Source organism: Punica granatum, chromosome 6 (genome assembly GCF_007655135.1).
Source record: "Punica granatum isolate Tunisia-2019 chromosome 6, ASM765513v2, whole genome shotgun sequence".
Lineage (NCBI taxonomy): Eukaryota > Viridiplantae > Streptophyta > Magnoliopsida > Myrtales > Lythraceae > Punica > Punica granatum.
The window spans coordinates 20,082,354-20,095,169 of NC_045132.1; the positions used below are offsets into that span (position 1 = coordinate 20,082,354).

A 12,816-nucleotide genomic window follows, 5' to 3' on the forward strand; every position below is an offset into this window, starting at 1 on the left:
GGGAAAATTATTGGTTTTGTGATTTAATTAGTTCTTAACCTTTTCTTCTTGGTCAAGTTAATTATGTGTTACAGTTGTATGACTTTCTCTATAACTTCATTGCATATTCAGTCAAGGCAAAATATTTCTCCTCAAAACCACGAGGATATGGATGAGTGAAAAACTGAGCTCATAAATTGAACTATTTACATGAGCAACTCGTTAAAATCACTTTATAACAAGAATCGAGACAAATCAAAAAGGGTATAATGTAGCTCACACACTTTCACCAAATAACAAAAAAGTTTCGGGCATGATAACTGTAGTGGAAGTGTAAGAACATCGATCGTGGTCTTGTCCAAATATATATATATATATATATATATATGTGTGTGTGTAATTTTCGGTAATAATTTTTTTTCTATGAACTCATAGTTGTATCTCACTTGTTTGTTCATGCTTCTCTTATTTTACTATTTCTTTTTCCTAATCTAATCATGACTGAGCTCGTGTTTCAGATATATTAATCGTGGTGGGAACATTGGAAGGAACTTATTAAGTAAAGAGCATGATCAGATGCACTACCCGCAGAACAGCTATTTATGTTTTCATCTTTACATAAACGTTTTGCCCCGTATTAAAAAAAAAAACAAACAAAGGTTTTCCAAAGAATATTTAATTAATTTAACGAAAAGTTACACTTGGTCGCTTTTGTGACCAAAGATTGCGATTGATTTGAGTTCTTTTTTCATTAATTTATATTTCTTTTGGCATTTATAACTACTATTATTGATTCAAACTAAAATCATTAAACATTTACGCCCGAAAAAATCTACTACTCAATGTCCTTTCACTTATTAAAATGCAATGCCTTGCCGAGTCTCATGTATTAAAAACTTTATCTATGTTAGCAATGTAGATTAACTGTAATGCTTGTTTTATTATGAGATGTCTGAAATATAATGTTGATTAAGATCATACTAACCAATGTCCATTTCCTCTACGGTGATATAGAGTGAGGCTGAGCCAAATTGGTTGACAGCATGTGTTTTCTCCGGTTCTACCAGATTGGTCGATAGGCTCTCTGGCCTAGGTTTTGATTCTATATGTCAGCCCAGTTCTACGAAGGGTTCTTGGTGCTTGAATAAGACTCAAGACTCCCCAACTTAGCTTTGATATCGATATCTCTTCAAAACATCTACATCATATGGCTAAGTTCTACATAAAATTAAGGCTTGAGGATCCTCCCCTCATTTAACCAGGGTCCGTATGTGACAACAGTTGGTTTTGATCGAAATTTCGGAATATTAACTGCTACATTGTATTGTATCTGCGGGTATATTACTTAATGTTTCCTTCACCTTTAAATTTTCCCTATTTAATATGTCTTGGAGGATCCCTCCAATTTTTCTGATCTTATAATTATTTCTTGAATGTTTTGTCATTTTTTTTTCTTTTGTTATGGATGAATCCTCCCCATTTTGAGAAAATAAAAAAGAGATACAGTGGGGCTGGGAGCTAGTGGCCGGAACTAGTGGCCGGTGATAACAAAATATATATTAGCATCAAAAGAAACATAAATAGCCTATCGAAGAAAGAGAAATTATGCCAGTGGGAAATGCTTTTATATCTTTTTCTGATTAAATGCGATGGTTATTAATTTATTTTTAAAACTAAGACAGGACTGAGGATTGGAGTCAGTGATGTGAAACAAATGGCAGAGCAAAAAAGGCTGCTATAAAGACAACCGCTATACTTGCTGTTAACCCCAAAAAAATAAAAAAGTAAAAAATAAAAACACAAAGAAAATATTTCTTTTTTACAAGAGAAGTTCGAATTTTAATAGAAGAAAAAAAAATATAAATAATTAATAAATAGGTATAGATATTTTTATAATGTATCGAACATGTGATTTTTTTATTAATAAATGAGGGTGCGCGCTACTACGCTATATTATTTTTTGATTATATATATATTTTTTATTTTATTTTTTTTGTAATGATGGAAAAACACACAAAGAGATAGAGAGATTGCAGCTTTAAACAATTGCCTAATATGTTATTAAGCTGAGCCCTATTGTGATTGTAGCCCCACTCTCCCTCCCGCCCTTTTTAACTGCAGCTATCCTCTAGTCTTTCCATCCTCTCTTAGTTTTTGACAGTTAAGTGCAACTTTACCTTTAATTTCCTCTTCATATTTTTCTGATTTAGGTCTCCCTAACAATGTAAAGCCTATATGTATAGCTCTGCCCCTATACATATAATATATTTTTTTATTATTTTTTTTTTGTACGTAGCAATGTACACACATTATCTATATCTCTCTCTCTATCTAAAGCTCGTGTGTATTGTGTGTGTGTGTGTGTGTGTGTTGTCAAGGATTGTGTGGTGCGATCCCGAGATAGCGTGAAGGGGAGTGGAGGGGCGTACTGGCGGGGCTCTGTGTGTGTGTGTGTGTGTTTTTAGGGTTTACTGAAGATCCCCTTTCGAATTTGGAGAGGAGGGAAACCAGAGGCACCTAACTATTTACTGTAGCAAGGTACAGTATTCTTCCTTTCCATGGTTGATGTTCTGATTGTGGTAACAGTGCATACTGGGGTCCACCGCGTCAAAACATTTGACATTTTTCTTGTTCTAATATTTCCATGGTAAAAGGGAAGGTTACGTCGATCCATCAGAAAAAATAAGGGGACACGAACAATAAAGTCATAATTGAGTGGTTAGCAGATTTAATTACAGCCATAAGAAGAAATACAAGTTTGAGTCTCATGAAACATGCTTATTAGGAGAATGATAACTATTAACACTCCAACTCCCGAAATTATGAAAGCAATATCTACTACAATTTCAATTCAAAAAAAATAAAAAATAAAAAGATAAAGGAGGACCAGTAATCATATTGTTAATAATTACACTTGACATTTTTCTTGTTCTAATATTTCCATGGTAAAAGGGAAGGTTACATCGATCCATCAGAAAAAATAAGGGGACACGAACAATAAAGTCATAATTGAGTGGTTAGCAGATTTAATTCCAGCCATAAGAAGAAATACAAGTTTGAGTCTCATGAAGCATACTTATTAGGAGAATGAGAACTATTAACACTCCAACTCCCGAAATTATGAAAGCAATATCTACTACAATTTCAATTCAAAAAAAATAAAAAAAGATAAAGGAAGACCAGTAATCATATTGTTAATAATTACACCCATACCATCTTCTTGATCAAGGTTAAGTGCCAATACTATTATTGCACAAGAGGCCTCTTGATTTTTATATATGTTTGCACCTTTTTCATAGTGAAGATTCATTGGCAGCTCTACACTTGCCCTTACCGGGAACTAACCTATAATCAATTCCATATAGAAATGTGGGGGATAAGTTAGATATATACAGTTATAATTTTATTATTTTATGCAGGGAAGGAAGGGGAAAAAAAAGTTCTTTCACCTTGTAAGTTGTTAAAAACGTAAACCAATCAATTGATGAGAGAAGACAAGGGGGGTTAATTAGAGAGTGCTAACTAATCAAACAACAATATTCACTTAAATGAGTATATATAGCGTAATATATAGTACTATCTTTAGGGCACCTTTTAAAGAAAAAACGACGCATTGGTGCATTTTCAGCAAGCAAAGAAAAAAAACGCATTGGTGCATTAGTGGACCCATCAATCGATATAATTATATTTCAGTCGAGGATTCACTGTCTTTGAAAGCAACAAGCTTTAAAGCCGTGCATTTTTTTTTTTGGCCAATTGCATTGTAAATGCTCACTCGGCGAATACGCACGTGGATGGTTGATTTACATGCTCTCAGCTCTCGAAGATACACATGACTAGGTTCAAATATAATTAAATTTCTTACAGAGGTAGTGCCCCACTATATAAGAATTCATAAACTTAAATTTCCTCTATCAAAACAGTTATTCAGATATTTGTGATTTTACTTTTTCTTTATCTTATAAAAGAAATTTATGGACCTAACTAGAAGGAGATGAGCTATACTAGTGACACGAAAAGTAGAGTTCCACTGGTTACTATTCCCAATTGCAAAGGGCGATATTGAATTAAGAAGTGAGAGGACATTAAGAACAATGTCTAGCTGACCCGGTAAGTATATATAAACACCTAGCTAGCTACTTATGATAAACGCAATCTCCCTCAGTCATAATTATGAATGTTAATTATAAGTGCATTAATGGGATGTGTTTGCTCATTACCTCTTGACTCAAAAATCACCATTTTGATCCAGTTTCATAAATTTGGTTACTTTACCAAATTAGGTTAAACAACAGCAACAACATATATAATTGAGGACCCTAGCTAGGTCGGTCATATAGCTGAGTCTATACAATGACACTCTCTGGTATCTGAATTGGAAGCCCTGTGGCGGACGCAGACACAGACTCAGCTCACTCTCACAACAATCATAGTCGGCTCTTGTGTATTAGGTTTAGGGTTAGGGTTCTAGCTAGTTTTAGCTAGCTAGGGTGATATATAGCTTGTAATTTCTCCTCTCTAGGACCCTTTTCACTACTGGGCTCTACACACATCAACCTTCTTTATTTTCATGTTCTTTTTCACCTAGCTATATATACAGTATATACCCACCTCTTCAATAAAACCAAAATTAATACATGAGAAAAATAAATAAGAAGCCTACTTGGCCCTTGTACCATTGTGATCAAGCACCTGAAACTTCAGCTTTCTATGAATTAAATTTTGCCACATTTAGCCCAAAAAATTTATGATTCTGCGGCTATTAAATGTCTCAGCAGTTTCGAATATCTTTTCACACTCTCTTATGAGTAGTTTACCTAAAAGGAAAAAAAAAAGAAAAAGAAATAGAAATCTCACTGAAGTAACTAATACACCATATGGTCTATGAATTTATATAGCTTCACAGAAGAGTTACAAATTAAAGTGAATAATGTTGCCATTGAGTTTCCATATATCTTCATTACATCTCCAAAGGATTTTATGATATATAACTGACTCCGTGCTTATACAAATGAACAAAAGCCAGATAATCTATGTATTCAGTTTCAATCCACACTTTAAAATTAGCAAGCCAAAACTTGTTTTATTTTAGATAAAAAAAATTTGGGCAAATGTGATATGAGCTGAAAATATATTTACTAGTTTAGTACAGACATCCTCATAATATCCCACTGTTTCATGTTGAGAGCGAGTATTATACTACTTTGCTAAATCCTCTCTTGTCCCCTGAGGTTTCCTAATTTTTGAATTTTACTTGTTAATTTTATCTATTTAATCAACTTTAGGGTGACAAGTTACATTGGCAAAGTAATATCTCATCCAGAGAACATTGGCTGCTAGGTAGCTAGAGACGTTGTATATCAATTGAAGTTATATATATGTTCTTCCGCCATTAAGGTTTGCAACCTCCTTCAAATATACTTATTGTGTTGAATCATATTATATATTATAACATCATATTATAGATGCAGCTGCAAGTTTTATTAATTACAAAAATACTACTATATATATGTAGTGATGTATGTACATGCACCCATATACATACTGTGTATGTATGCCTGCATGAGCAGAGAGAGGGGGAACAGAAAAGAAGAGGGAATAATATAATAAAGAAATGGATCCCCATGCAATAGAAAAAAGTGGGGGTTGGGGGGGGAACTTCCACTTCCAGTTCATATCTAACTTCCCATCCCTTTTCCCTTTGTCCCACACCACCGTCATCATCACCACTCATCTCCCCCTTCTCTCCCTCTCTTTACCCTTTCCCCAACTCCAACTCCATCCACCCCTTAATTTCCATTGCAAATTAGACACCCTTTTCTCTCCTCACTCTTTTCTTGGCTTAACGCCAAACTAACTGATGAGCTGAGAGGAGGGAGAGGAGGGAGAGGAGGGAGGCCCCAAGGAGGAAAAAAAACAAAAAGAACTGTTTATGTCTCTGTACATAAACCAAAACTTCTCCCCTTCCTTGCATGTCCTCATTATGTTCTGTCAGTTCTTGTCATGTCCCTCTCTTTCCTCCCTCCTCACTCCTCAAACTGATATCATCCCTTTGATCATCACAACTCCAAAAGGATCTACATATATCTATCTTCATCTAATCAATTAGAAGCCATGATCTTGAAACCGATTCATCGATAGCGGCGGATCCTGGACCGGAGCACCAATGCATGTGTAGTTCGAGTCGGGACCACCTCCAGTCGACCCGTAGTTATAGGTACCATTGGCGCCGCTGCTCAGGACATGGCCCACGCAGTAGTCGTTCATGGAGTGTGGAGGGATAGGGGAGTGGTACTGTGATGGGTAGGAGACTAGGCGGGAGGGCGATGGGTAGAGGTAAGCCGACTGTGATGGCGGTGGCTGTTGTGGAGGCAGATGTGGAGATTGCTGCAGGGTGGGCGCTGAGGGTGAGGAAGCGCTGGAATAGAGCCGAGGAGGTTGGTAGACTGATCGGAATGGGAGGGACGGGTCTCCGATATTGGGAAGAGGGGGGTAGCCTCCTGCTAGGGATTGGCAGCTGCAAAGAAGAGAAGGATCAAAAACATCTTTACCATTTGCCCAGGAATCATCTAACCAAGCGAAAAAGAATGTGCAAAGGTTCCTGTTACCAATACAAAGGCAGGCCCCAAAAAACACAAAAGACTATATCATATGAAAAAAGAGCAAACATTCTTATCGATTTTCGCCGTCAAAGTGAGAACATGATGTTTTGATAAAATATATGAGAAGTCTTCTTGTGGTGATGGCAAAATTGGATGATCACCATTAATTAATGAGATGTACACCTCAATTGACTCTTCCTTTCACGTTGCACATATGGAGGCTGAGAAATCAATTAAGCAACTGGAAGAGTCCCTCCTCTAACAATGGCCAAAGGCCTAAATCAAGATGGCACGTAGCTGTACGTAATCACCATCTTGGTTCTATACGACAATATGGCAAGATCTCCATATATATAATCCTAAATTCCACAACAAGAAATAAGTTTGCAATTTTACAGACTTCTAGATTGAAAATGCCATCTTTCTCCCACTTCGACTAGAAAATAGTTGAGATCAAGTACATGAGTTTTTTTCCATGCTTTGCTTTCTCGACTTAATTAGATAATTTATCTCATAAAACTCCCTTATAAAACGAAACCGGAAAAAAGTCTCCCTCGCGAAAATAAGATCAAAGTGGAAATATTAAGAAGGGAAATCATTTTACAAGCAAGATCGGGAAGAAGAGAAATAATGAGAAGGGAAATTGGGCCATAAATAGTAATTATAATAATTAAGTACCTAAGGTGGCGAGGGACGGCTATGTTATCGGTACCAAAGACCATCTGACGGGCCCGGTTCATTGCCTCTGTCTCCCTCTCTGCAACAAATCCAACGACCCAAATCAAATCATCAACCTCACACATCAAATCAAGAAAAAGCCCTAACCCCCAGCATAGAAAATCAACAGATCGGACAACTCTCAACTCTTGACAAGACTACGATCCTCCTATGATGGAGATTGGAGACCATCATAGGGATATAGCTTTTGCCTTTCTTTTGTTCTTTTTTTTTTCTCTTCTTTTGAAATGGATAAATTGTGTAAATGGTGAGTACGAGTTCTGGGATGGAGGACGATCGTCGATCGACTTGCCTTGGCGGTGACGATTCATGTGGCCCCCGAGAGCTTGAGATTTGCAGAACTTGAGGGAGCAGAACCTACACTCGTAGACCTTCTCGCAGTCGTCCTTCCCGCTGTTTTTCTTCTTCCGACTGTTGCACCCTGCTCGTTTTCGCCCCACCAACGAAAAAGAAAACATGAACACGAACGTGAACAGCCACTTAAAAGTTAAAGAAGCTCGACTAGACCTTGTTTAGGCAATCTAAACCCTAGTTGCTACACTTTCCCTTTCTAGGAGGAAATGTCTAAATCAAATTAATCCGACCCACAACTTTAAACTAGATGGTCAATACCATTGATGACCATATGAAAGATCTCTCTAAAGTTTATCAAGTGACTTGATTATGCAAAAAAGGAAAGAAAAAAGGGGGCACAAAACAAACACGAGGTGCTTCGAGTTGGTATGTACCAGCCGAAGAGGAGCTGCCAGCTTCGAAGACGGGTTTATTGCCGTCTCGGGAGAAGTCTTCGGGCAAGTTGTTGAGGTCAAGCGGGTTGTTTTCGGCTCTCCTGCAAAAGAGAGAAAAGAAAAGCTAGGACAATGTTTGAAACACATACATAGAGTGGGGATAAAACTCAAGCAGCCCACCCCATCCAGGTGATGACTGATGAGAGACAAGAAACAAAGAGGAGGATGTTTGTGTGGGGGAAGACCTACATGTTTGGTACCGTCGACGACACAGAAAGACACGGACAGGAGAAAATGTTTGAGGGTGACAAAGATCTTATCTTTCTTTTTATCTATCTCCCAGATATATATTTATATATATATCAATCAATGCTTATGGAGACGAGGAGGGAGAGGAGAGAGCAAACCCAAAACAAGAATATGAGGCTGAGGGGAGAGGGGGTTCACTAATAATACTTCCAGTTGGGACTGCAAATTGTTGGAGGGCTAGTTAGAGTTTGAGTGTGTGGGGATCTCTTCTCTGAGAGAGAGTGAAGGACAATAAAAAGGAAGAGCCCCACACCCACCCCTTTTGAAAGTTCTCTATCAGATCAGTCTTCCTCTTCTCTCTCTCGACTGTGTCTGACGAGTGAGTGTGAATGGCAATTGAAAGAACAAAGCTAGCTAGCTAGCTAGCTAGCTGGGGTCAGACGTCGTCTCGTGACTTTAAAAAGAAGTGAGTTGTGGGGAAACAGAGAGAGGGGGGGTGGCGCGGGGCTAAGTTTGTATTTATGTTGTCGAATGTTATTACATGACGAAGTGTGCCTCTATATAGCTTATAATCGGATGTGTTTGAGTTGAGGACACCAAGTAGGACCTACTCATAGCCTACACATGTTATTGCATGTATGTATACAAATAACGGGACACAAGAAGTCTAAGACCTCTAAGTCATAACACTATTTCAACTCATATATAGTGATTACAATATAAAATAAAATAAAATGAATGAGAAGGTTTATATATGAGGGGCATTCGAAATCAAAGTAAAACACTTCAATTGATAGTAAAAAAAAAACTTAAATTTTTAGTAAAATAGAAATAAAGAGATAGTACAGTCCACCGAAAAAATAGAAAGCAAAGTGAACAAATTTTAGAAGAAATTGCACAAATTTCGAAATAAGTTACACAAATTTCCAACTATTTTACATGAATTTCAAAGAAATTTACTTTTTTTCGATGAACAATACGGGCTAGCGCACAAGAAAGAAAATAAAAAAGACTAAGACAAATAAAAATGGGGTATGGCTACCCAATAATATCTCTGAAAGAGATCGGTCTGAGACCGACGAATTGGTGCAGGAAAATGTGCATTTTGAAGAAAGAGAAACTACAATTGTTACCAACCAATCTGCACAGACATTTCCTTCACAGCAAATATGGCTGACAAAAACATCCCACTCTCGGGACAATAGGCGATGAAATCAGCTCCACGAAAGAAAAATGCGGTGCGACGTCAACACACCAATGCTCAATCACGAATTTCATAAGCAACTCTGAGTCTACCTCCAATAAAATGCGACGATATCCGAGATCCCAAGCGAGTTGGAAGCCTATCAGCACACCCCCAAAGCTCATCAACGGCAGCAAAGGCCACCCCGGCATTCTGCACAAACCTCTGCAGCCACTGACTATTATCATCTCTTAGAACTCCACCAGCCCCTACTAAACCCGAATTCCCCTTCGAGACACCATTTATGTAGAGTTTATTAGTCCAACCCGGGGCGTGGATGGTTCCATGTGATTCCCTTTTCGGTCTACTCACCCGACCTTCCAAAAAAATAATAATAATATTTACTTAAATTTTTAATAATTTTTTCCGGTGAAAAGATTTTTAAAATTTTTTTTTGTCAAATAGTATAACTATTTTCATTGATTTCATCATCAAATCTCCCCTTATAAAATAGTTTAAGGTAATGGTACTTTTAGGGCACTCGTTATGTTCGACTTTTATATTGGTATTGATGAAAAGATTATTTAAAATGTAAACATGGTTCCTCTCTAAGTTTCTTTTTTTTTTCTTTTTCCAATGCACTTTTAATTAATTGCGATATAGAAGATGAATCTTGACGATAAACAACTTAAAGTTGTGTCTTCTTTCGTATTCACGAATTGAATACACCGGTATATGACGATATATCATCCCACAAAAGGCTGGACCGATACGAAGTTTTGCCACCATCGACACTAGTTGGGTCGCTATCCGATGGCAATTACAAAAGGGGCCCCACTCCCTGGATTCCTAAATATGTCCCTAGAGGCAGTACCGGATGATCAGTCAATGTGATATCATATAGAGCAGACATGCATGGGTCAATGAATTAGCATGATTTTAGTATAGCAGAAAATGTGGGGGTATCAAAGGATTTTTGCCAATTGAGATCTCACGTCTATATAGAATCAAAATTAATGATCTCTCTGGTGATAAGAATCAATATATGCTAAGCAGAAGGGGGGACTTGTCATGATCATGTTACAGATATGGAGATTTGGCATTTCGATATGAGACCATAGATTTGAGTGAAGGCTGGGGGATCCCACATGGGAAGGCTCTCAAAGTTCTCTTCAGTGCATCATTGTACGTTTAGGCGCACTTTCTCTTCTTTGTGGTCATGGAACAGTTACTATCACCATCTCGCAGTGTTATTACTAGCTAGAGTTTGATATATTCAATACAACATATATTACTTATATGTGTTGCATATATATTTATATATGCAGTGGAGGGGTTACCATGAAGGGTCTACCACACAACACCCCAGTGCTTGTCTTATGCTTTGGAGGTTCATATAGAGTTGTAAATATATATGTAGAAAACAAAATTTGTTTAGTCATCATATGCATATCTAAGAGATTTTGTTTGAAACAAAAGCTCTCTATCTATCTCTCTCCCGACAGTGTCCAACAAAAGACAGAGAGAGAGCTGCTCTTGTGTATGCATGCACTCAGCTGATGGATGACGTCAGAGAGTTTTCATGTATCCACAATGAAGTTATTAATTGTTGTCCATTACGTGCAGTCTCAAAATCGTACCATATGTTTATTGCAGGGAAAAAAAAACTGTACTGTGTATGATCAGTGAGTTATATATTTAATTTTTTAATGAGTTTTCACATTTGTCTTTGACTCTTTAGGGTGAATCTACCATCTTATTAGTTAATCCATAATTTATAATACATACCCATATTATATATTAGTAAAATTGACTCTATAACAATATGCTTTCTCACTAATGAAACAAATTATCAGAATAATTTATTTATAAAAGATTAAGAGAGGTAATTTAAAATAATTCATATATCTCACATCATTTCTTAGTATAATATATGAACTTATTGTAATATAAAAAATAAAAAATAAATATTTGAACTAAGAATGCCAAAACTTCATATTTAAAAAATGCTTAATCAAATTTGTGTAATATGTAATAACAACGATTAAACAGATACACAGGGTCATTAGTTGAAAATATTTATCCGAAAATACAAAATTAGTTTAATGTTATTAATTGATTGCCGTATGAAACTTTAAGTTTTAACATTGGAAATATCTTATTGTGTTAAGACGTAAATATATTTTCTGAAGATCAAACTAATTGTTACAAGAAATTATGTATATGTGCATATACTAAAATAAACATATATATATATATATACACTAGATGCAAATATAACATAAACGTTACAATGAAACTATTTATAAAAATATTATGATCTAATAAGAGAAAAAATTTATGACATAGTGCTATAAATTTAAGCTCATAAATAAAATAAAAATAAAATAAGAATAAACATCTTCTAAACAATGTTTTATTAAAGGACGAAACAAATTTTTATCCTAATTACAAAACTTAATACATGCAACAAATCTATATTAACAACTCACCTTATAATATGACACATATTAATTGATATAATCAGTTTCAAATTATTATTATAATAATTAATTTACTCTAATTTATAATAAAAATGACTAAAGACTGTTATTTGAAATTAAAATTAATAATTAAAAACATTATTATTTTTAATAAAAAATTGCGCATTCAAATGTAAAAAATTATAAAAATAAATGATCTAGAGATATATATGAAAACAATCCCGTGCAACACATGGAAGAAAAATCTAATAATAAATAAGATTTAAACATTTATTATGTGACAAGTAGAATTTGTACATTTGCATATGTTGTAACAAGATACCCAAACGAAGTTAGAAATTTAGAATAACGAGAAATCAAAAAATAAATGACACCATATATACGTGGTAAAACCCTCAAGGCTAGTGAAACATCCACAGACAGAGCAAGCGTATCTACTAGATCGAAAACGAGATATTACAACAAAGATCACACTCATATTTTTCAACTTCCGTTACAAGATCCGACTCGAAAATAGTCTCACAATCCCCTCAATTCTCACAACTCTCTTATTCTATGAACCCTAGAGATTCCAAGAGAATAACCGAGAACTTCTCAAGAGGATTACACGTGATTATCACATAATGTATCTTGCCCAAGACCCCCCTCTTGTATATATAGATACAAAAAATATTACGCAAACATTCTAGAATATCCCTAAAAATATTTCTTCTGAATATATTTTTAGAATTGCAACGAAAATCGCACCAAAATGGAAACATGATCACGAGCATATCTTGCACTCGACCATTCGTGCCTCAACATGAAAAACTAGTGCTTCAGCACTGCAATTCTGACGCCCCAGTTAAATTGTG

General features: G+C 35.8%; 1 protein-coding gene across 1 annotated transcript; it reads right to left on the bottom strand.

Annotated features, from left to right (window-relative positions):
• Nucleotides 1-6,084: 6,084 nt before the first annotated feature.
• On the bottom strand, nucleotides 6,085-8,760 carry LOC116212237 (zinc finger protein STAMENLESS 1-like). Its single transcript, XM_031546804.1, has 5 exons — nucleotides 8,297-8,760; nucleotides 8,048-8,148; nucleotides 7,612-7,740; nucleotides 7,260-7,338; nucleotides 6,085-6,496 (listed from the first exon to the last, which is right to left on the bottom strand). Coding segments are annotated over exons 1-5 (723 nt in total). The 5' UTR covers nucleotides 8,299-8,760.
• Nucleotides 8,761-12,816: the final 4,056 nt, after the last annotated feature.

Excerpts from the sequence above, each read along its gene's own strand:
- LOC116212237 (XM_031546804.1), bottom strand. Across the intron at positions 7,741-8,047 it reads TGGCAGCTCCTCTTCGGCTG|GGTGCAACAGTCGGAAGAAG; the intron begins GTACATACCAAC and ends GAAAACGAGCAG. Across the intron at positions 6,497-7,259 it reads GCCGTCCCTCGCCACCTTAG|CTGCCAATCCCTAGCAGGAG; the intron begins GTACTTAATTAT and ends TCTTCTTTGCAG.